The sequence below is a fragment of the Ursus americanus genome, unplaced genomic scaffold (genome assembly GCF_024610735.1).
Source record: "Ursus americanus isolate L20-20 unplaced genomic scaffold, mUrsAme1.1.p SCAF_68, whole genome shotgun sequence".
Classification (NCBI taxonomy): domain Eukaryota; kingdom Metazoa; phylum Chordata; class Mammalia; order Carnivora; family Ursidae; genus Ursus; species Ursus americanus.
The window spans coordinates 29,631-52,958 of record NW_028273650.1 but is presented as its reverse complement, the minus strand read 5'-3'; the positions used below and the strand labels follow the sequence as shown (position 1 = coordinate 52,958).

The following is a 23,328-nucleotide window of genomic DNA, read 5'->3' as shown; positions in this document are numbered from 1 at the left end:
CGCCTTGATGTGGGCAATAATGTGGGCTTCGGTGTGTCCTTGGTGACACCAGCTTCTTACCGCCCACCCTCTTTACTGTGCACCCACCCCCAGTCTTAAAGTGTGCTTCTGTTTCCACTATGAGCAAGTCCCTCCTAGGGACAAGCCCTCATCAGACTAGGGAGGTGGGAGGGTGCTTTTCAAGGAGGAAGTGATCCCAGGATGCAGCTGCTTTGCCAATACACAGGAAGCCCTTCCTGAATGCTTCCCACAAAAGGTCAGAGCTCAGCCTGTGTGGCGCAGTGCAGGAAGGGGAGAAGCCGCATGGTCTTGTGTGTTTTGTTTTTTTATGTGGGGTCTGAGCATAGCAGAGGCTGCACAGGGAGAGGGAGGAGTGCATGCTTTGCAGTGGGACAGACTGCAGCTTTGAGCTCCAGCCCTGCCACCTGTTCCATCGCTTGCATTTTTCCTTTGTCTCGGTTTTCACAACAATAGAATGAAGATGATGTTAACATGCCCGTGCTGCAGGGCTGCTATGAGGTTTGGAGACTGTGGACACAGCATCTGACCCACAGAGCTGAGGAAAATCAGCTTTTATTAACACTGCACTCTGGGCGGTCCTTTGAATGATCGCCCCTCCATGATCAAGATGAACAGTAACCTGTACAGGAATGCTATTGCTAACCCATGATACTTATGGAGGGTATATTGTGCCAAGCACTCTGCCGAGTGTTTGACAGGAACAGTTCATTTTCTCCCCACAACAACCTAAGGTTATGGAGCTTCTCTGTAACCTCTATTAACAGATGAGCAAGGACGTTATGCCACCTGCTCAGTGTCTGACCCTGGGGAACAGTTGAACTGGAGCCTGGGTCTGCTTCACTGTCCATGGACTCCTGAACCTGAGCTCTTGGGCACCACAAAGTATGCTCAGGGGATGAGGAGGGTCTCGGCTGCACAACCTGCTGCTCATCTCCTCCGTCTAACTTTCGTCCTCTTTGTATCTGTTTGCATCACTTTTTGTCTTGCCCTTTCCTGATTTTCTGCTTTTATTAGGCAGAGGAATAATCAAAGCCGGCCTCCAGAACATCAGTTTTGAATGCATCATGATAAGGTTGAGGTAATCAAATGTACCAGTTATCCATGGCTGTGTCACCACGCTAACATCTAGGGCTTAAAACCACAAGTATTTGATTTGCTCGTGATTCTCTGGTTGGCTGGTTGGGGCTGAGTGCATCTCCACAGTTGTGCTGGTCTGCCTGGGTCTCTGGTGGCCGCAGCTGGCTGACTACTTGGCTAGGGCTGGGTGGTCAAGCACAGCCTCATCCACGTGTCTGGCAGGTGGCAGCTTGTCAGCCAAGGAGGATCTGCGCTCTTCTACGCGGCCTCCTCACCAGACCTGCTTGGACTTGTTTAGAATCAGGTGACAAGAAAGCCAGACCATCTCCTGCAGCTTCGGCTCAAAAGTCACACCACATCCCCTGTGACACATTTTCCTGGTCAAAGCAAGTTACAAGAGCCATCCGCATTCAAGGGGTGAATGACTGGATTCAATCTCCTGTGGGGAGCAGCGTCAACAAGTTGGTGGCCATTTTTAGTCTACCAAAGCGCCCCCACCGCCCTGCAAAGATCTCCTCACAATAATCCCCTTTGTCCCTCCACTCCCTTCCCTGACTCCCACTCCCTTCTTATACTTTAAATAACAGTTTCTTACTTCCCATCACCCAAAGCTGTACTCAGTTACTCCACAATATCTCATTATGTGCCAGGGACCCAGAAGTGAACAAAGTCCCCGCTTGAATGAATCTAACGTTCTGGGAGAGGGACACACAACCAAGAAATAAACAAGTACACAGTGTAGGGCTGTGGAGGACAACAGCTGCTTTGCAGAACAACAGAGCAGAGTCAGGGGGTGGGGGGGTGGGGGTTCCTATTATACACAGAGTGGTCGGTTGGCATCTGATGAGGTGACACATAAGCCTCAAAGACATGAGGGAGTGACACACTCCAGAGGGAGGAGAGTTCCAGGTGGAGCAAACTCTGGGGACCAAGGCCCTGGGGCTCACATTCAGAGACACACTTCCTTGCAAACTTGGATGGAGTTAAAAAAATTCTACAAATAACCGTAACACATTTCATTAAAGAACAACAAAAACATATATAGTAAAACTCTTGCTACGCAAAATTGTTTTATTTTACCTGCTTCTGTTACAACTAGAGTCAAATGATACCTTCTGAGGACAGAACGGTGGGTTACCTTTTTGGGCTTCAGGAGTTCACCTTTGAAAAGGAGTGTGGCCCTAACCTGCCTCCTGGCTTGTGGTGAGGATCAAAGTGACACCATAAAGATGAAAGTTGCCCTGCCTCTGGTTTCATTTCCTACCGCAAGGTTGTCTTTTTTTTTTTTTTAAAGAACACAAATCAGATATTACTTCCTGCTTGAAACCCTCCCCAGGCTCCCTGCGGCCTAAAGAACAAAGGCCAGGCTCCTAAGGATGCCTGAAGAAGCCCCTGGACGAGTGCATTTTTGCCCCTTCCACTCGTGTCCTGGGTCTGCTCAGCTGCCCTAGGCCTGGTGACTCCCAGATCCCCGGGGTCCTCCTCTTCTGTCTCCAGCCCTGAGACCAGCGCGCAGGCCCCACATCTGTCTACCTCCAGCCGCCTCCCACAGCCTCTTTCAGGCCGTCTTCCAGGATTCAATCTAAGTACAGCCCAGCATTAGCTGTGATGCCACGGAACACACCCCTGAGCCTCACTCTCCTGTGTGCAGAGGGGCCCGGGACACCTAACTCCTCGGGGTGGGCAGGAAGCCTGGCGAAGACACGCGCGAGGACTCGGGCCAGGCCCCGGCCCACTGCAGGGCTCGACTGCGCGGGTTCCGGCCCTGGGGCTGGGCTGCAGGGCGGCGGGCTAGGGCGGCCCCGCGAAGGGGCCGCGTCCGGGCTGTGGGGGGCAGGGCAGCGGGTGGGAGGGCTTCCCCGACGTCGGTCCAGCCCCGCCGGCCCAGAGTGCCGCCGGTGGGAGCCCCGGGACCTCAGCTCGGCGGGCCGCCCCTCCCGGCCTCCGCCGAGGCTTCCCTGGACCCGGCCACCACATGCGCGCTGAGTCCCTTGCCGTCCTGAATTCCGGGCGCGACTGTCTGGCGCGGTCTCGGGAGCGGAGCCCCGTGGCGTGCAGGGCATGCGCGGGCCGCGGGGCGCATGCCCGGTCCTCCCAGCTGGGGGGCAAAGATCGGTGCGGGGACTCGGCCCGGCGCGCGCCTTGGCGGTGAAGCCCGGCTCAGCCGGTCGCCGCGCACGCGCGGCCCGCGCCGACGGACGCAGCACGGCCCCGAGGGTGCAAGCCCGCTGCCACCGCTGCCGCCGCCGGGCCGGGACCGCTGTGCGCCTGCGGCGTGAGGCGTGGGAGGGAGCGCCGCCCGTCGGTTCGCGGCGCCGCCTCGCAGTGGTCTGCCCTCGCCTCCCGGCGCCCCGCGCGGTCCGAGTGAGTGCGGGGCTGGGGAGGGGGCCGGGACGCGGGCGGGCGGGCCGGCTCCTGGAGCTGGGGGTTGGCAGGGCCTAGCGGGGCCAAGGAGCCGGTCCGCAGGGCGGATGTGGCGGAGACGGGCCCCTCCCGCGCGGGGCTCGGGAGGCCGAGGATGTGGGGAGGCCGGAGAAGTGGGGAGGACGAGGGAGGGGCCCGGGGAGGACGGCGCTGTGGGGAGGACCGCGGCGCGGGCCGGTCGGGAGATGTGGGGCGGACTGGGGGTCTCCGGGAGGACGGCGATGTGGGGAGGCCGGCGGGGGGACAAGAGAGGCCAGGGAAGGGGGACGAGGGGGCGGGTTCTGGGAGAACGGGGATGGGTGGAGGACGGACTTGTGGGGAGGTCGGCGGGCTCCGGCAGGCCAGGGGACAAGGGGAGGCCGAGGGCTCGGGTAAACGGGGAGGTTTGGGGGACATGAGAAGGCCTGGGGGGGTTCGTGAAAGATGGGGAGGTTGGTGGATTCGGGGGGTCTCGGTGAGACGGAGGGGCTCGAGGCCGGAGCGTACAGGGAGGTTGGGGGCTTGGGGAGGCCAGCTGGCCTTCTTGGGAGCCAGCGGATTGCCTCAAAAACAAAAGGGGGGAGAGAGGAAGGAGGAGGAGGAGGGAATTCCATAGACGGGGCGTCTTCCAGTAGGATGGTCCACAGCATTACTGAACGAACAACAGAAGCTTAACCAGAGAAACACAAGATCTGGACCGGGACACTGGCTGCTGGGGTCTGCCAAGCCCTTCCCCTGTGCTGGCGGGTGGGGGTGGTCCCCACACAGAGCCCGGCCCAGGAGGACATGCCCACTTTAGAGCCAAGGAGGCTGAGGCTCAGTAAGGGCTGGCACCTCACTCAAGGCCACAAAACTAGAAAGCAGCCACGGCCAGGCCGGTTAGCAGGCTCCATCAGTGCCGACACCCACACTCTCCTCGCTGGAGCCCCGGGAATTTAAGGGGACTGGCACGTGACACGGGGTCCCGGCGCCCAGAACCCCCCAGCCTCGAAAAGACCCGGAGGACTGCAGGAGGATGGTGCAGACCCGCGACAGCACCCCGCGTGCGTGGAGCCCAGAGCACGAGCCCCAGGGACAGGAGTGCCCACCCTCTCCCTGTGGCCAGGGCACGTGGCCCTCCCTGCAGGGCCCTTTGGAAGCCCCTCTCCGCCAGTCCCCGCAGGGGTCACAAGGATCTGACATTCTACAGCAAATGGCCAAGGCCTAACCTTGCTGACTTCTTCAAAGTAGTCGAGGTGGCAGCCCATGAGGAAGGACGTCGGTGCCATGACGAAGTCTAGCATCTGGCGCGACAAGACGGGCACGAACGTGTGCTGCCACTGCAGGGGGTGCAGGTAGGCCAGGAAGCACTCGGCGACCAGCGGTAGCAGCGCCCAGCTGGAGGAGAAGAACACCATCCGCTGCTCCATGAGGAGGCACGTTAGGATCTGGGGGAGATCAACGACACTGTGTACACACCTCTGACCACGCGCCATGCACTGAACATGCGTGTGAATGCGCCACCAAAACCACGTGGAGCCTAGGTCTCACCCGGTTTCCCTGCTGTTTGCCAAAACGAAAGCCCCTTTAACCCCCAAAAGCACTGCTTGTAAATGGTGTGCACAGTCCTGAATGTCTGCTTGAAGCCAAAAAGCAACTATTCCCAGTGCGTTGTGGAACATTCGGAACATTCTGGAATGTTCTGGAACACACGTGCCCTGGAATCACCCTCCAGACGATGACAGCTTAGATGCCCCACCAAGCCAACCAGCACGGACGCCCCAGGTCCGGAGGGACGCTTACCTGCCGCACTTTCTCGGGCCTGAAGCACAGCAAAGGCAGGTGAAGGTCCAAGTCGATGACCGGGCTCTCAGGGTCCACGCGGGAAGGAAACACGATCTGTAGTGGCTTCATGTTAAATATCTGTGACGACCAAGTTCCGTAATTAGCTCAGAGAGCCGCTCCCAGCAGAGGCCGAAATGCACTGAGACTCTCCGTTCTGGCACCGAGGGTGTCTGACCTAGGATACGTGTTTGAAGACTCACGCTATCCCCATATATGTCACAGAACCAAACAGTCCAGAGACACAGAATTGCTGAGCAAGGCTCAGACGTGAATCAAGTGCTGAATGTCTTTTTCGGCCAAACTTCCCTAAACTCTTTACTTCATTAGCAGACTGCCCATCGGCAAAGATAAACTGACACCTGGACATCTGTCCCGATCAGCACAGGTTCTAAGTCAAACACGATCGGGTTAATCTCAGAACACTTACTGCATATTACAAATTCTCTTAGTATTTTCAACGTAATTGTCAAAGCTCTTTAAAGACATGCACTTTAAGAAATCGCTGAGAAAGACTTTATTTTTCTCAATGATGGTATCTCAAAATTACACTTTGATTCAAATTCAGTATCTGCAGAATGCCCCTTCTGTGTAAAAGGACGCGGTAGACGGAGGGGGACGGTAGGGGCCCCTCCACCGAGAAGCCTTCCAGCTCATTGGCAAGTTCGTTCCTGACCGTGGGTGTCAGCCTTTTGGGGGGCACCCAGGAGTGTCCCTGGAGCCCTGGGGACCAGCAGAACAGAGTGACCCAAGTGTGAGGAGCACCGGGCCACAAGCACAGAGAAGATTCGAATCTGAGCACAGAGAAGCTCCCGCCAGGAAAAGTGTGGAAGGAGGACACACGGAGAGATGCGGAGCACTGGCTGGAGAACAAATGTTCGCGTTCCACACGTGCTCACACCTGCATCACCACGGCTCTGCGTGAACGCTCGTGCAAAGAACCTGAGGGCAGGAGAAGCCTTCTTTCTGCAAGGGCCCCCCGACGGCACCGTCTTGTCACCCACTGGCCCACAGAAGCAAGACACATCAGAATCAAGGCGGACGCGCTGTGTGGACAGTAACATCCTTTTTATTTAAAACAAAACACGGTAGAGCAGAGTTACATGCTCCCAGCGGTGATGAACTATGAATCATTGTAAAGTTTATATGAAAAATTCCCCTCAATATTTCAAAAAATAAACGTATCGACCAGCTTCCCAACTACAGGTAGAAACTAATACAAACACCAGTCATTCTACCAGGGACGCTGTTGGGCCCCCGGGATGCCAGCGACCTCACGTGCGTGAGATCCACACCCTCTGAGCTGGGCTCTGCTGTCCACCCCACCTCTCAGGTGAAGAGACTGAGGAGGGAGAGAGATTTCGGGGAAACACTTTCCAAAGTTCAGCTTTGACTGTAGCCCCACGCAGACAATAGGATCCACACACAAAGCAACACAGGAAGTGAGTCCGGTAGAGTGAGACGGAAAAGGCGCATTTCGCGTGCACACCCAGCGACTTGGCCATGCTCTGAAAGCACGTAAAATCAGACCCGCTGGTGGGCAGAGAAGCGGCAGAGTGGGCCCAGGGACGCGGGTGTCTGCTGCTCTCGGGCTGGTGGTCCAGGCGCCGTCCGCGAAAGGGCACCGAGCCAGGCCTGGTGGAGGCTGGGCGCCACCGCCCCTGACGCAGACAGGAGATGCCCCACCCGGCGCCCACACGCTTGATTCACAGGAACCACAGCTCCTGACCACTAGCTACACAGCCTCTCCATCAATGTTTGCTTGTAGTGGGTTCTGGAATTCCATGCTGAATCGGCTCCGGGGTTAGAGAAGAATCTTGGCCTTGCGTTTTTCCAAAACAAGGAACAGCCACAGTGGTTCAACACTCCCAAAGATGGGTCAGGGCCACGTATCAATGAGGACCCCAGAGCTGGTGAGGCCGCACGAGGGGGATCACAGCGGCTAGTCTGAGCCAGACTCGGCTCATTCGGACAAATGCGCAAGAACCAAGACGCAGGCCCTGCTCTGTGAACAGGACAGGCTAACACCGAAACACGACCCATCCGTTCATTCATTCACTCGACAGCTGTGGGAGCAGCAGGCATGGTAACAGCGTCGCAAACACAGCTCTGAACGGGGCCTTTTCCTCATGCAGCTTGGAGGCCGATGGAGAAGATGGACATTGAACAAAACACACACGTGTGCGGGCCCTAACTGCAGACCATGCTGGGCTCTGCAGGAAGGGAGCAGGGCACAGAGAGACGGGTGGGAGGTCACACAGAGGCCATCCCGAAGAACCTGACTTCCAGGAACAGCATATGCAAGGGCCTGGGGGCAGCACCTGCGAGGGACTGAGGGAAATCCAGTGTGGCTGGACAACAGTCAGCAAGGGAGTGAGGACATGAGACAGAGCAGGACACTGATACAGGGGCTAGGGATGCAGGACTGCGGCAGCTACGCAGCGAGAAGCCATTGTGGGCTTTTACGCACAAGAGGAGAGTCCAATGGATAGATGTTAACAGTCCCTGCAGCCACTATGCAAAGGATGAACTGAATGAAGGGTCAAGAATGGACGTGACCAGACCAATGGCTCCCCAAGTCACACAGGTGGGACCCAGTGGCCCTGCGTGGGGTGGTGGCCGTGGCCAACTAGAGGCAAACGCCGGGAGCTGGCCGGTCAGGGATGAGCCATGGATGGAATGCAGGGGTGAAGAGAAGAGGCATCAAGAACGACCCCCAGGAAACTTTCTCACGGGGGTGGTAAAAGTCGGAGAACCAAATATGAATTCATCCAAGACTCCGAGGTACAGAAGATGGGTATGGGTGCGGTTCGTGCATTACTCATGCTCAAAGGCGGAACATAGTACATACGGTTAACCCTCAAACTGCCCTGAACTCGGCTTTGTTCACTGCTTAGCCGGTCCTCAGGGAACACTTGTTGAGTGATTAGAGCAAGAACAGAAACTTTGATGACTTCACTGAACCATAAAAAAATACCAATTATCCACATGATAAAGATGAGAGCCTTGCACAAAACAAGAACCCAATAAACGTCCCTACAAAGGTTTCTGGGAGCGGAACCAAGGTCCTGGGGCAACTTGCTCTGTCTCTGGGCCTGGAATGCATCTGGCAGGGTTCCCTCCCCCATCCCACACACTGTAGTGTGATATTAAAAATATACATTTTAAGTTCATGATCACATGTCTCCTGCGAAATAAAATTAATTTTTCAACTGTGAATAATAATCAATACGTAGAGAACCGAGATCTCTATGTCTAAGCTTCCAGAAAGGACTGAGTGAAGCAGAGTCGACATCTATGACCTTCTTCCAGACACTAATCTGGCAGGTGCTTGTTTGAGAACGAGGAAATGCCCGGTGGTTGCGTCAGTCTGGAAGATGCCAGGCCAGACAGGTGTCATCACAGCTCAGCCGTCTTGGCCCATTACTCGGCAAAGGGGGAACGTGGGCTGCCTTTCTGCAACTGTCCTTAGCCCGAAACCCTCACGTGGTGAAAGAGCCAACAACATCTCAGGACGAGCGTGCCAGGGAACCCAGACCCACGGAAACGCTTGGCCACTTATTCAACAACACGGTGGCACTGGGAAAAACCAAAAAATAGGAAGCCAGGTACTTTTCATTAATCACCCCGGACAGGAGAAAACATGAATCAGTTTAATACAATACCCAATATTCCAGACAAATAAACCAAATGAGCCGGTGTGTTAAGCACTAAGGGGGCCCATCACCAGCTCCACACCATGTATCACGGGCCGCCCGGCAAACGCATCTCTAGAAACAGCGTAATTAGATGATTCTGTAAGGAACCTGAGAAGCGTAATTTAAACACCCTGGAACGTAAGAAACAGTTTAAAACATTAAAACCATCGTCGACATAGGACTTTTACTATTCATAAAGAAAAGACAAAATTCCAGATTTAATGACCAAATGAAGCGGTCCAGGCGGCGGGCTAGGTGTCAAAGACAGTTTTGCAGCAAAATCTTTTATGTGATTGTCAACTTCAAAATCTTTACAGAGCTTTAGATGAGTCAATAAACTAAAATAAAAAAAAATCAAATCACAAAATAAGTATGAGTATCCAATTGTCATCTTAGCATTTCTTTTTTTATAATAATTTTTATTATGTTAGTCACCATACAGTATATCCTTAGTTTTTGATGTAAAGTTCCATGATTCATTACTTGCGTGTAACACCCAGTGCTCCATGCAATACGTGCCCTCCTTACTACCCGTCACAATGGAATATTACTCAGCCATCAGAAAGAACGATTACACAACATTGCAGTGACATGAAGGGGACTGGAGGACATCTTAGCATTTCTAATCAGCGCTGACCTGTCTGCCAGTGCCGGCAGCCCCAGGGCCTTCCAGGCTGGGGGCGGGGGAGGTGGCGGGAGGACACTGACGACAACCCTAGGCCTCAGACAGCAAGGTGAGGCTGCCCAGGGTCAGGACCTGCCTGCACTGGGGCACAGGAGAGGTGGGGCGTGGGGGGGATGGGGGCTGGTCATGTTCTGTTTCTTGCTGTGGGTGCTGGTTACACAGCTGGAATTCATGCAATTTTCTGTCTGGGTCATACTTCAGCAGCGAGTAAACATCTCAAAGGAAAGTGCTTGGCCACGTTTGTTTCCCAAATGCATTCTGACTTTTGAAGTACGGTTGGCCCTTGAACAATGTGAGGGGTTAAAGGTGCTCTCCCCCACGCAGTTGAAAACCTGCATAGAACTTCTCAACCCCCAAAAAACTTAATTGCTGATAGCCCGCTGCTGACCTAAAGCCTTACCGACGACACGAACGATCGATTAACAGGTATTCTGCATGTAATATGCATTATATCCTGTATTCTTAGAATAAAGTAAGCTAGAAAAGAGGAAATGTTTTTAAGAAAATCCTGAGGAAGAGAAAATACATATATAGGACTGTACTGTATTTGTTGAAAAAAATCCAGGTGTACGTGGACGCGCATAGTTCAAACCGCGTTGTTCAAGGCACAGCGGCAAGTGACTGAAACGCATGACGGACCAGCAGGTGCCTGGGGGCAGGCAGCTGGGAAGCGACCACAGGGTGTAAGGGAACTTTGGGGCGTGGTGAAAATGTTCTCTGTCTTAATGGCAGTGGTGGTGACATGGTGTCTACATTAGGCAAAATTCAGCCAACTGCCCTGGAAACCCCACCTCTGTGCCCTGGGGTGGTCCCCGGCCTCACTCGCCACAGCAGGGCCACAGCAGGGCCCACGCGTGTCCCGCAAGCCAAGCGCTTACGCTGTTACTTTAAGTAACAAATCATAAGTCCGCCTGGGGTCAGTCAGGGCGCCTAGGTGGCGCAGTCGGTTAAGCATCTGACTCTTGATTGGAGCTCAGGTCGCGATCTTAGGGTCATGAGATCAAGCCCGTGTCAGGCTCTGCACTCAGCATGGATCCTGCTTGGGATTCTCTCTCTCTCTCCCTCTGTCCCTCCTCCCTGCTCTCTCTCTCTCTAAAAATAATAAATGAATAAATCTTTAAAAATAATAATAGCTCTTCCTGAAGTTAGTGTCAGGAAATGGAGATAATTCAATATTCTTCCATATTTTAATTATTGTCAAAGAATAGTATCGAGTTAAAAAAAAAAAAAAACCAGACTCTCCATAATCTAATTCCCCAAATACAACTAAGCATTCTCTCCCAATTTCTGTCCACACAGAGGCCTAGTTTACACGCCACCGTTATAGCAGAAAAACAGATTTTAAAAATCTATAAATCTGTATTTATAAACTGCCTTTTGCATTTCTGTCATCTGTTTTTCTGTTTTCTAGTTCGGGTCATTTAGCAACGACCATCAGGAGACAGAAAACTCGAGGAGCAGGGAAACTGAACACGTTTTTCGAGTTAAATGTTCCTTCGCATTAACGTCTAGCAGGATGGTATTTGTTGCCAGTCACACGTGAATGATCACGCGTACAAAGGCCGAGAAAGTGAAGCAGGTGCTGTCCTCCCCGCAGGCCCGAACCCGTTCCGTTCGAGAAAGGGTGGCATCACCACCCCCAATTCACAGAAGAGGAAACGAGATGGGTGCACAAGCCACCTACCCTCAGGTGCTGAAGATTACCAGTTAATTAACGAAAAGGGACCCTGTCCTAATTTATCATCCTATCACTGCCCACGCCCGGGCAGACATGCCCTACTGAGCACGCAGTCCCGGAGGGAGACCCGGCGAGCGCTCTGTTCTGTGTCGGGGGCAATAAAACACGGGCTAGACCCAAACTATGGGCAAACACCAGCCACATTTTGAAAACTAAAACATTAAGGTGCTGGAACTTGAGCTCCGAAGGTGGTGAGTTTGGTCAGGAAGGATTCCTGCTCATCCCTCTGACCACAGTGTGAGAACCAAAATGATGGTCTTTCCAGAAGTCTGCGACTTGCCAGGGGTGGAGGGTGGGTATTACAGCATTAAGGCAAACCTCCGTTGGCCGCCTCTGTCGTTAACCAAACCACTGAGAATTCCAAGACTAGAACTTTGTGAGAACGAAAACCAGGCGGCCAGGGCGCGTGTGGCCGGGGGATGGACCGTGTCCACACGCCACAATCATCCCCCGACGACAGGCGGCAAGTGCGCCCGACGCGATTCTCTCTAGAGTTTTCAAAACTTCTCTACGTCCTCAGGCTTTCTACTCAATATCATCAGCATTAAGGCACTTCAAGATTCCACCCCAAGAAAAGATAATTCGTTAACTGTCATGAACTTAACAGGACTGACAGCAGCGGCAGCCTGATTTTCTCAGATAACAGGAGAAGAGCTATTTCTGATGGACGTCTTTTTTAAAAAACCAAACAACATAAAATCCTCCATACTAATTTTACTTCCCACAGTTTGGTTTCATCTTCCCTTGTCTGGCAGACCTTCCCCACAGGCTACCGCCTCGGGAAGCCTCTGGGCCTTCACGGGAGCTCCCGTCACCAAACCAGAGCCCTCCCACCACCGCCAGCGCCAGGCGTGGCCTCGCAGACACGCGGGCACCGCACGGGCTCACCAGGACAGGCAGTCCTTGAGGGCGTTGTAGTAGGGGAGCTTGGAGACCACGCACACCGAGAACGGTCCGAAGCAGCCAGCCACGCCCGCGGTCGGCCAGGATGGCTCCCAGTGCGCCTTGCCGTTGTAGAAACACGACTCGTCCTGGAGAGAAAGCAACAGGCCCGTGTCACCCTCCGATCCAGCTGGTCCCAGCTTCTATCCTCAGCAGTGTGGGCCTCTGCAGACAGAAGCGAGAGGGCAGGGGCCCAGACAGCATCCTGCTCCCCCGCCACCCGGCTGGCGCCCCCTCCGGTGTCACCGCAAGTCCCAGTCAGCGTGGATGCCCCCCCTGTGTCACTGGGAGTCCCAGTCCTCGCAGATGCCCCCCTCCCCCAGTGTGTGATGTGCTGAGGTGGCAGAGACAATGACACGTCCCGACCCCAGATTGGAACACAGTGAGAACACAGTAAGACACAGAAGGGGCCATGGGCTCTGCTTACACAGGAAAAAACCTCCAGCACTGGGCCATATGTGTGTGTGTCGGTGGGGGAGAGGGGGGGTTCTCAGCTGGAGAAAAGTACCGGCACCGAGATTCCAGAAGGCACAGACCACTGCAGAGCTTACGAGTGGCGCATCACTGAGGGCCACAGTCTGGCCCCCGTGGAGGGTTGTTTGGGGTTTTTCAGTAGGGACGGCGGACCGTGATAACAGCTCCACCTGGGGATGGTGTGAACGCGAGGGTCTTGCAAGACAGGGGGAGAGCCCGGCAAGCAGTGGGCACGCCATTCGTCTACCCACCAACATTGAACCAAGGCCCTCAAGTCAGTGTGCTGGGCCCCCAGGCAAGTCCCCTCACCTCCCTGTGCGACTGCCTGCTCCCTCAGCGGTAAAACGGGGATGATGCTGAGAGTTCCCAGCCCCCTTCGCTGTGGATTAAATGAACGACTGTGCAGGAGGGTCGTCGGCACCGGGCTGAGCACACGGGCAGCTGGCATATGAGGACCACAGTGCCGTCTGCACTCCGGGCAGGGCTGCGCGTGCAGTCCACGGAAAGACAGGAGCGCAGGACAGGGCGTGGATGGTCACTGGGCACGAGGGGAGGTGGGGAGGCCAGCATGTAGGGCCCAGAGTCACCCCGAAACCACGCAGGCACTGAGAGGATGGGCGAGGGGTCACACACACCCCAGCAGCCAGGTGTAGTGGGGGAGTCACAGGCAAAGCAGAGGCTGTGACCTTTTTAAAATGTATTTAAGGATAAGAGAAATAACATGTACTTCTCATAGCGATCACTTCACAGACAGGCTCCCAAGCACCTTCCTGAATAATCCAGCCTCCCATCCTGTCTCTGCCGGAAGCGCTGGCCAGGGAGGGGCAGGAACTCGGCCCCCGGCTCGTCTCCCACCCCTACCTAACCCAGGCAAGCAGGCAGGCTGCCAACGCCGCAGGCCCAGCAGCCCGCACACACGGCCATGAGGGGTGGCCTCCCCGCGCTGCCCACTGCCCACCCTAGTCCAGGGGTCCAGGGGACGCCTAGTCCAGACACGGAGGTCGCGCACTCAGACATCAGCAGAATGCTGGACTCCCACAGGTTTCCGAGGCACATCCACAGGCGTGAAGGGACAGAGCCCATCGAGTTGAGCCTTATGCCGTGACACTTAGGGATAATTCTCCCAGCACACCTGGCCCAGCCTCTGACGGCAGAGTGGGGAGGAACAACCGGGCAGCCACCGCCCCCTCGGTGTGGGATTCCTGGACTTCCCCGGGGTAAAGCACTGCTGCTTCTGGAAACCCTCTGGACACAGGCCGTGGGTCACCCCGCCTCTTCAGGTGCACGGCGGCCCCTGCGACCTCCAGGGGCCGGCTGGCTCGCACTCGTGGCCCTGCCGGGCGGGGGAGGGCCAAGTCATGCTCTGGAGGCCCAAAGCCGTCACCCCGCATACAAGAACACAAATGTCCCTCCACGGACATGTGGGAAACAAGCTGTGGCTCACATACACTGGGCGGTAGGACTCGGCCGTAAGACAGAGGCGCTGCTGCCCCAACGTGGATGAACTCTGACCCCATCCACTGAGTGCACGAAGCCAGACACAGAAGCCACATGCAGCCTGAGTCCACTGACACCAGGTGTCCGAAGCAGGCAAACCCATGTGGGCAGAACGGGGGCCGGGGGCCGGGGGCGGGACTTCCGGGGTGATGAACGTCTTTTGCAACCAGACGCGGCAGGGGCTGCCCGCCAGCGGGAGTGTACTTAGTGCCGCTGACCCACACACGCTAACATGATTACAATCGTGGTGATTGCGGGAAGCGTGTTTCAGCAAAAATAAACACCAGCAGATTTCAGAGGGAATTCACGGCGGTCACGTACGTGCAGGGGTCGGGAGTACTGGGCAACCACGGCATACTTCTGTTCCCACAGACATCGGTCAGCACCAGGAAGTGCACACAGTCCTCCTTCGGTTCGGAGGCCACGTACACGCCCCCTGCGGGTAGAGAAAGGAGAGGAAATCTCGGCACGGCCCCGTGGCATCCACCTCCGAGGCTGGGCTCTCCGTGAGCCCACTTTGCGGCCTACAGAACCTGTCCTCGCCCTGCCAGCTGTGGCACTTGGGGGGTCGGGCCGCCAGCCAGCCGTGGCCCCCTCCGTCCCTCCGTGGGTGCCCATTTCTCAGCCACCCTCTGTGCTCTGCAGAATTTAGCGAAGGAACATAAGAACAACCGCAGACAAACCCTCTGGGGTGTGCCTGGGGGAGGCGACCGTTTCTGAGCATGGCAGGTGCAGGGGTTGTCCCAGCTGTCCCCGGGTTGTAATCCCTGAGACCGGGAGACAGCAGCCATTCCCGATGGAACCTCCCAGACGGGGAATGACAGACGGGAAGTCCCTAGTCTGAGTCTTCTACACCAGCCACTCAGCGTTTCTCAAAGACCAGTGGAAAACATGAGGGCCACCCACTGCCGGGAACAGGCCAGGTGGGGAAAGCATGTGAGCCCGGGCTGCAGGCCCCGGGGTCCCCGGAAAAAAAGGGGCCAGGGAGCCCGGACGGAAGTGCACTCTGGGGGGAGATGCTGCAGGCTAACTGGACTCATCCTGACCCACCGGCCGGACCTCTGGAAGACGGGCCTGTCAATCAGAAGTGAAAATCCTTGGAAAGCACCTCTACCAACCGTGCTGGCGATCCCGACAGCCCTTCGTCTGGGATTCGCTCTCCAAAACACGGGGGCTGCACTATTGGGCTGCACGTCCTTCAGCTCCCAAACCCCCAAGATTAAGAGAACTGAGACCTGCAGTTTGGCCTCGGGGCTGCCAGGGGTAACCAGCCCCCCGTCTGTCACCCTTTCTTGACTTGGTTTCTAGAAAGCACCATGGGGGAGTTGGGAAAGCAGGGCGGGGGATACCTGGGAAGCAGAGCTGAGGCAGGCCAAGCAGGTCCACACCGTTGGGGACACTAATGTCTTCAGGAGGGAGGCCCTTCCAGGGCTCCGTTTTGGGCTTGTCCCTCTTCTTTCTGAAGGAGCGCCTTCTGGTCTTGCTCAGAGTCGCAGAGGGGGCGCCAGCCGTCTGACTGTCATCCTTACTGACAAAAGGAGGCACAAAAACTGACAGGACCTCCGGATCGAGAGAAGAGGGGCTGCTGACCCCCTGCTTCAGGGACACCTAAAGGGAGTAATACGAGTAAGCCAACAGCGCTCACCCTTGCTCCGCTGTGCGCCTTCTGTCCAAGCACCCACTGTCGCTCTGTTCCCCTTCGACCCACCAGAGTGCCGGTTCCGCACCCACGTGTGTGTGTGTGGCCTCACCCACCAGTGGCCCAGGACAGGAAGGACGGCACAGAAGCTGCTTTTAGGGACCCATCAGGCCATGCGTTCAGGCAAGTCACCCACAGCACAGGGTCTGGCTCTCCGGCTGCCCCTGGGCACACAGCCCGGCAGTTGCCAGCCCAGGACTGACAGGCAGACCTCAGTTCACATCCAGCTCTGCTTGGACTGCAGCAGTGAACGCCGCATCCCTGAGCTTCCCTCTCAAGGGGGCAAGGTCGCAGGTCAAAGGCTCAACCCCAGCCCCCACACTAGAGGCCCCAGTGCCCTCCCAGGTTGGGGGGGGGGCCGCATACTGTCCAGCCCAGTACAGATGGGGTGCCGGCGTCATGCCCCATGCCAGTGGTCCTGTTGCCACTGACCTGGGGACACGGACCGAGGGGTGAGAAGAAGGACTGCCGGCCTCAGAGAGAAGAGACACACCCTTCCTCCAGCAACCAAACGGTCACCCCAGGTCTACACAACAGGGTCATTCAGCCTGAACACTTTCGAACTTTAACTTGGTACCCGATTTTTACAAAACCTTTTGTCTTTTCAGTCTTCCCCCAGATAATATGAAGAGCACGGGCTCTGCCTCCGACCTCCGTTCTGTCTAGCTACGATGCCTGAGACGGGCCACTCCGCAGAGGCAGTTGCCGGGCTGCTCCCCGAGCTCCCAGAAGAGGTCAACAGGCCGTGACAGAGAAACGGGCAGGTCAGCTCCAAGCTAGTGGAGAAACAGAAGTCAAGGGCAGGATTCGCTGGGTGGCAAGCATGTGGGAAGGTGGGAGGACGCCGGGGTGGGGTGGGCCGCGCGGAATCAAAGATCTCTGAGGGACTCAGAGAGGGCATGAGGAAGGACATCGTTGTCACCAGGAGAAATGGAATTGTCACCGGCAGGGAAGGGACAGCCAGCATCACCGTTTCAGTAAGAATCGTGGAGCCAAAGGGGAACTCTTACCCTTGAGAGGATTCATACAAGGAACTCCCATCAGTAAATACACTCTCTAAACTCAAAAAGTTTATTTTTATTCTGTATAATTTAAATTCAGGCAATAATTTCTTTATATTTGGAAAAAAAGTTTAGTACCAGTGGGAACAAAGACCAAACATGGGAAATCCATAGTACTGGATAATGTTTACATCTTTGTGTATCAGGCATGAAAGGAAACCACGTCTTGAGTTCTACAAAACCTTTCTAAAACTTTCCTTATCACCATCCAGCAGTTCGGACCTACTTAACTATGAAAGTATGCACGTCCGCTCCTTCCTCACGTCAAACATCACATCGGTGAGCACAGCGTGGAGCCGGCCCCTTGCCTGCAAACCCCCCTCTGCTCTTCCCCTCTGCCCTGACGCTCCTGGGTAGGGCCCCGGCAGACCCCTCCTTCCAGGCTGTGACCCCCCCAGGGCTGACTCCTTGCCCCTCCTCAAGTGCCCCGCCTGGCTGGCAGTCTCCACACTCACATGGTGTCCTCACCTAGGGACGGTGCCCAGAGTCCCACTGCCAGCTCAGACCTCTTGCCAGTCCCAGACCGCACCCAGCTGCCTCCAGACATACCTGGCGAGTCCCTTAAACTCACAGCTTCAAAAACTAAGCTCCTGCTGATTTCCCTAAAACCCAAGCTTCCGCCCATATGCTTGCCTGTGATAAAGACAGTGACCCTCGGGTCTTCGGAGCCACCAACCGCAGAAAGGTCTCTGAAAGCAGCCCCAGTGCCAGCCCAGCTGCGCACCTGCAGACCAAGCAGCCACCCACCCCGGGACTTAGAGCAGCTACAGACTCCACAAACTAATCCTTCAAGGGTTCTGCCATGAGAATGGCATTGCCTCCTCCCGCCCGGCCCAGGGCGCCCGACCCGCACTGTCCACTCTCACAAAGGGGGGGCACCTGGGTGGCTCAGTCGGTGAAGTGTCTGCCTTCGGCTCAGGTCATGATCTCAGGGTCCTGGGATGGAGCCCCAGGTCCGGCTCCCTGCTCAGCGGGGAGCCTGCTTCTCCCTCTCCCTCTGTGCCTCTCCCCTCCCCGCTGTGTTCACTCTCTCTCAAATAAATAAATAAATAAATAAATAAATAAATAAATAAAAATCTTAAAAAACAGAACACATGTGACCTCATCACCTGCCCCAACGGGCGGTGGCTCCTGCCACTGGCACCAGCTTTTTACCCCTGCAGACCCTTCGATGGGTCCAAACCAGCCTCACACACCATCTCTGTCCCTCCACCAGAATGAAAATGGAATCTGTTTCCATACATTACCGTTATTACCACGTATTCCATGTATGTGGCACATGTGTGCTACGTCACAGGGCAGGACGACGACCTGCATAGTACGCCTGAGCAGCAGGCCAGCCTGCTTCCAAAGCCAGGGTGCCCCCAAAGCCGTGCCCCGCTGAACCTCTCGGTCTCCAGAAACAAGCGCCCATGGTCCAACGCTGTGCTTTTTCCCTGCTCTCCACTCCGCCGGACTCGTGCTCACCCCCTCCCCGCTCCTCCTCTTCACCAGGGATGCCCCCTCCACCCCCACTGGAGGGAGACTTTCCTCACCTGCAGCCAGGACAAGGCGCCTCTTCTAGACCATCAAGCCCCTGGCTCCTCACCTTCTTCCACCACCTCCACCTCCCCTCCTCACCTCCTACAGGACCTCCTTCCATCACCTTCACCTCCCGTCCTCACCTCCTACAGCATCTCCTTCCATCACCTCCACCTCCCCTCCTCACCTCCTACAGCACCTCCTTCCATCACCTCCACCTCCCCTCCTCACCACCTACAGCACCTCCTTCCACCTCTCCTGCACCTCCTCCCTCCTCACCTCCTACAGGACCTCGTTCCACCACCTCCACCTCCCCTTCTCACCTCCTTCAGCACCTCCTTCCACCTCCCCTTCACCTCCTCCCTCCTCACCTCCTACAGCACCTCCTTCCATCACCTCCACCTCCCCTCCTCACCTCCTACAGCACCTCCTTCCACCTCCCCTGCACCTCCTCCCTCCTCACCTCCTACAGCACCTCCTTCCACCTCCCCTGCACCTCCTCCCTCCTCACCTCCTACAGCACCTCCTTCCGCCTCCCCCTGCCCTGGCTCAGCACCTAGAGCACTGATGCCCTCCACGTTGTACTCTATCACCTTCAGAGCTGTTGGTGGGCTGGGCCGGGGACTGTGTGGTCTCTCTGTGTCCCCACATTCAGCCAGCCGACGGCTCTCAGCGGAGGTTGCTCATCCATTCACATCCTCGCGCTCCGCGACCTCTTAGAGCGCAGCAGTCCGGATGCCGCAGGGAATGCGGTCATCATGCTAACGGCAGGAGACTACCTCTCGCCCCGCCATTTATCTAGTCCCTTAAAGTAAGATGGCCTAAATTCAGCCAACTTGGCATTTGGCCATACATCTCACATCTGTTTTTCCACTGAACGTATGTCCTTGCGTCTTTTCTGGTTGGATAAGCAATACAGTCTCATGTTAAAAGCTAACGACAATACAGGAAGAATAAAATACATAAGAACAGAAAGGAAAGGCCTTCCCCCTAATTCCACGAAAGGGTGGGTAATACTATGCACAGCGGAGATTACAGCCTTCCCGTTTCTTATGTGCGTATATATCAATATGATTTGTCCCCCTACATACAATCATCTCCTTTTACTGGTTCCGCTAGCTTTTTTCTCCACTTCAGCATATGGGGTGGCTGATTCCCTGTCACAGCTGTATGGTGCCACACGGGGACGACGCAGTAACAGCCCTACCGAGGGACAGCTGGCGTGCTCTCTTCTTCGTCACACGCACAACCTGAGCAAAGGCAGCGGTGAACAGTGTCTGCCATACATATGTGCACGTGTCCGACTGGGTCATCAGAGTAAGTTCCTGAACGCACAGTCCTGGATCCCAGAGCATTGCAACGGCCCCTCCCCTAGGGGCGAGACAAGGTCTGTTCTCACAGCCTGGGGACAGTCACTCCTGCTCTTCTCTCGCCCACACTGATTTACTAACCCCTCCCCGGGAACAACCATTTCAGTCCAAAAAACCAGAGCTAATTAAAAAGTGAGACACACACACCCTAACTGATAGCATCACAGATTTATTTCTTATTCCTTTTTTTTTTTAATTTTATTTATTCATTTGAAAGAGAGTGAGACAGCCCGCGAGAGAGGGAACACAGGCAGGGGGAGTGGGAGAGGAAGAAGCAGGCTCCCAGCGGAGGAGCCTGATGTGGGGCTCGATCCCAGAACGCCGGGATCACGCCCTGAGCCGAAGGCACACGCTTAATGACTGAGCCACCCAGGCACCCCCACAGATTTATTTCTGTTAGATTATAGAACGGCACTGATCTTCACACAGGATGGGCCATAATCTGTGAAATAAAGCAGAAAACAGATTTGTTTAGCACTCTAGAACTTGCTGTCCACCACCGTTAATAGCCACGTGGCTATTGAAATTGAAATTAAAATTCAATGAAGTGTAAAATCCAGTTCCTCAGTGGCACTAGCCATGCCTCAAGCACCTGGTAGCCATGTGTGGCTAGTGGCCGACACACGGATGGCACAGATGAGGAACACGGGCGTCATCACTCAGAAAGTTCTGGTGGACAGCGCTGCTCTAGAAACCGAAAGCTGGGACACTCTCCACCAAGAACCGCTACAATGTTGCCTTCACACCAAGAATTACGCCAGTGAGCTACTCGAGGCACGGAGCTCTCGGCCCACTCGGAGGGTTAGTGGTGGATCCTTCCACACCCCACGCCTCGTCTCCACGGCAACCACGGAGTAGAGAGAGATGTAACCAAGCCAGAACCTCCCATGGGGTGGACGTATTCTCCAAGTCTTTGTCACTACCCTCACAAAACACCACCCATCTAAGAAATGAAATGGGAAGTTAGGACTCCTTACTACCCTACCAGGAAGTGGAATGTTTCTCATACCTCCAGGCTTGTTTTCATCTGTCACCGAGCAGGAATGCCTCAACGACAGAGAAATGGTGATTTTCAGAGTTATAAAAAAAGCCTCAGACGTTAGAAATAGAACTGCTATAACAGCAGAGTGGCCAAGTGAAGTCACATGTTTAGGTAACTGTAACGTCAACATCGGCCTTAAAGGAGGCTCAGCCCAGGAAGCTGGATCCGTCCCGAAAGGCTGCCTTTTTCCTACTCCAAATATTTGCGCTCCACCTCTTGCTGAACCCCTAACAGAATCAGCGTGTAGGATAAAAAGGGTAATAGCTAAAATGCAGAGTAGCAAACTGCTACTTGCCTGGGAAAGCCGTGGCCTGTTTGGGGCAGGAAAGCACCACCGTGCCATTCACCCTGCTCTCGAGACACGTCTCACCCTGGGGCAACCAACATGCATGCCGAAATCACCCAAGAAGCAACTGAAACCAGGTCATTTCCTATCAGAAGAAAAAGGAGGCAATGCCATTGGCAAATTAGAGGCAGGGAGATAACCCAGTCGATGAGGGTCAGAGGAGACAGAGGTCAAAAGGGGATGCAGACATCACCGGGATTTGGGGAGTAAGAAAGGAGGAGGGAAATGCAGAAACCATCGAAGTTGGCTCTGTATTAAGGGAGACTGGTCGCCTGGGTGGCTCAGTTAAGCATCTGCCTTCTGCTCAGGTCATGATCCCGGGGTTGTGGGTCCCTGCTCAGCGGGGAGTCTGCTTCTCCTTCTCCCTCTGCCCCTAGCCCCTCTCCTGCTCTATCTCTCTCTCCCTCACTCAAATGAATAAAATCTTAAAAAAAAAAAAAAAAAGCTAAGGAGAATACCAAGACATTAAGAGACATTTATCCAGTTAATTTGAGCAACATCTAGCTTCTCCTGATGACCTCGACCCTTTCCGCTGCACCCCTAAATACTCGGGTGCCTTCCTGTGCCTCTCACTGCTGTTGTCCAGAATGAGATGAGGACTTGCCCAGGTAACTGGGCGGTAGAGCCGGAATCTCGGAGTACTCTGGGCATCACCACTAACCAGAGAAAAATGCCACAGATAGGGTCATATGGACATCCTGGACCAAGAGAAAAAGAGGGCCACAAACCGATTCAAAAGAAAGCCTGGGTTACACAACCAAGAAAAAGCAGGGGCACAGTAAAGAAACACAGAGAATGAGAGTGTCCAAAACTGCTGCTTTCCGGGAAAAGGGTTTGTCACTCTGGCTGCTAGCACACAGAGAAAGAGAAAAGGGCCCCGGGCGGGGGGGGGGGGGGGGCAGGGAGTAGGCAGCCTTTTCTGCAAGCGAGAAAAACAGGAAGGTTTCATCGCAAAATGACTAAATGCAGAACATTTGAAAGTGCCCCTTACATCTAAAACCCCAAACCTCACGATGCTGTGCCTGGCACAGCACCCACCATGGAGGAGACAGTAAGTCCGGGATAATGAATGAAATCCTTTCTTCCCCCACGTAACCCCAGGCGCCCCGGCGCACCCCCGCTTCCCCCCATCAGCCGCCTTCACCCTGCCCAGGTGTGCTTCCCGAAGACCGAGCGGCCGAAGGCGGAGCACCTGGAGGGGCGTCCTCCGAGCCCGCGCTCCTCTCCGGCGAGGGCTCCCCAGTCCGCAGACCCCCGCGACTCCTCCGCGGCCAGGACAGCCAAGGTCCCCGCACCGGGCGGGATGCGGTGGAGGGGGGGTCTGGCCGGAGCCCCGAGCACCGCCCCCACCCCGCAGACGCCCAGGATGCCGGGGCCAGACCCGCGCTCCGATCGTAGCCGCCGCCCGGCCGCGCCCCGCCTCCGTTTCGCCACCTGCCCCTACCTGCTCGGGGCCGCGGAGGCTGTCCCGGGAGGGCCCCAGCAGCGCGCACGACTCCAGCAGCCCTGAGGGCAGCGTCAGGTGCTGCGGTGCGGCCTCCGCCATAGCTGCTTGGCTGCTGCGGCCCGCTGGGCGCACCCCACTCGGGCGCCTGGGGCCGCCGACCCCGACCCCAGCCCCGCGCCCCGCGCAGCGCCGCCTGCACAGCACCCAGGCGGCCCACAGCCAGGCGCCGGGTTCGCGCAATGAGCAGTCTGTGGAGCGGTACCTCCCCCGGGGAGGGGCCTCCTGGGGGCGGGGCCTCCATGGGGGCGTGGCCGGCTGCGGCGCGCGGGGTCCGGTGGGGGCGGGGCCTCTGTGGGGGCGGGGCCGGCGGAGCCCTAACTGGGCCTGGCGGGGCGGGGCCTCCCCGCGGCGGCGCCCCCAGAGGGGCGGGGTCTGGCAGGCGCGGCCGCGGGGCCCCGCGCCAGGTCGTCATTTCCTTACCGGCTC

At 56.0% G+C, this 23,328-nt stretch overlaps 1 protein-coding gene and 2 long non-coding RNA genes across 4 annotated transcripts; 1 reads left to right on the top strand and 2 right to left on the bottom strand.

Annotated features, from left to right (window-relative positions):
• The first annotated feature begins 3,197 nt into the window (after positions 1-3,197).
• Positions 3,198-18,419, top strand: LOC148106733 (uncharacterized). 2 transcript variants are annotated; one of them, XR_015723582.1, is made up of 4 exons: positions 3,198-3,462; positions 11,117-15,982; positions 16,664-16,819; positions 17,329-18,419. It is a non-coding gene; the product is annotated as an uncharacterized LOC148106733 (long non-coding RNA). The 2 variants fall into 2 exon arrangements; XR_015723583.1 differs by lacking the exon at positions 11,117-15,982 and having other exon boundaries at positions 3,208-3,462; positions 17,329-18,410.
• LOC148106734 (uncharacterized) lies at positions 4,263-14,762 on the bottom strand. Its single transcript, XM_087860558.1, has 4 exons — positions 14,678-14,762; positions 12,332-12,474; positions 5,284-5,403; positions 4,263-4,928 (listed from the first exon to the last, which is right to left on the bottom strand). Exons 1-4 carry the CDS (start codon positions 14,730-14,732, stop codon positions 4,437-4,439), a joined length of 810 nt encoding a protein of 269 aa, XP_087716684.1. The 5' UTR covers positions 14,733-14,762; the 3' UTR covers positions 4,263-4,436.
• Positions 18,420-20,160: 1,741 nt separating the features above from the next.
• LOC148106732 (uncharacterized) lies at positions 20,161-23,067 on the bottom strand. Its single transcript, XR_015723581.1, has 2 exons — positions 22,840-23,067; positions 20,161-20,449 (listed from the first exon to the last, which is right to left on the bottom strand). It is a non-coding gene; the product is annotated as an uncharacterized LOC148106732 (long non-coding RNA).
• Between the last annotated feature and the right edge of the window lie 261 nt (positions 23,068-23,328).

Bases quoted from the DNA above. Each gene is read 5' to 3' on its own strand.
- LOC148106734 (XM_087860558.1), bottom strand. From the start codon at position 14,732: ATGTCTGTGGGAACAGAAGTATGCCGTGGTTGCCCAGTACTCCCGACC. The intron at 5,404-12,331 runs GTGAGCCCGTGC...TGGTCGTCACAG, and splicing joins CTCAAGGACTGCCTGTCCTG to ATATTTAACATGAAGCCACT. The intron at 4,929-5,283 runs GTAAGCGTCCCT...GATCTCCCCCAG, and splicing joins GGCCCGAGAAAGTGCGGCAG to ATCCTAACGTGCCTCCTCAT.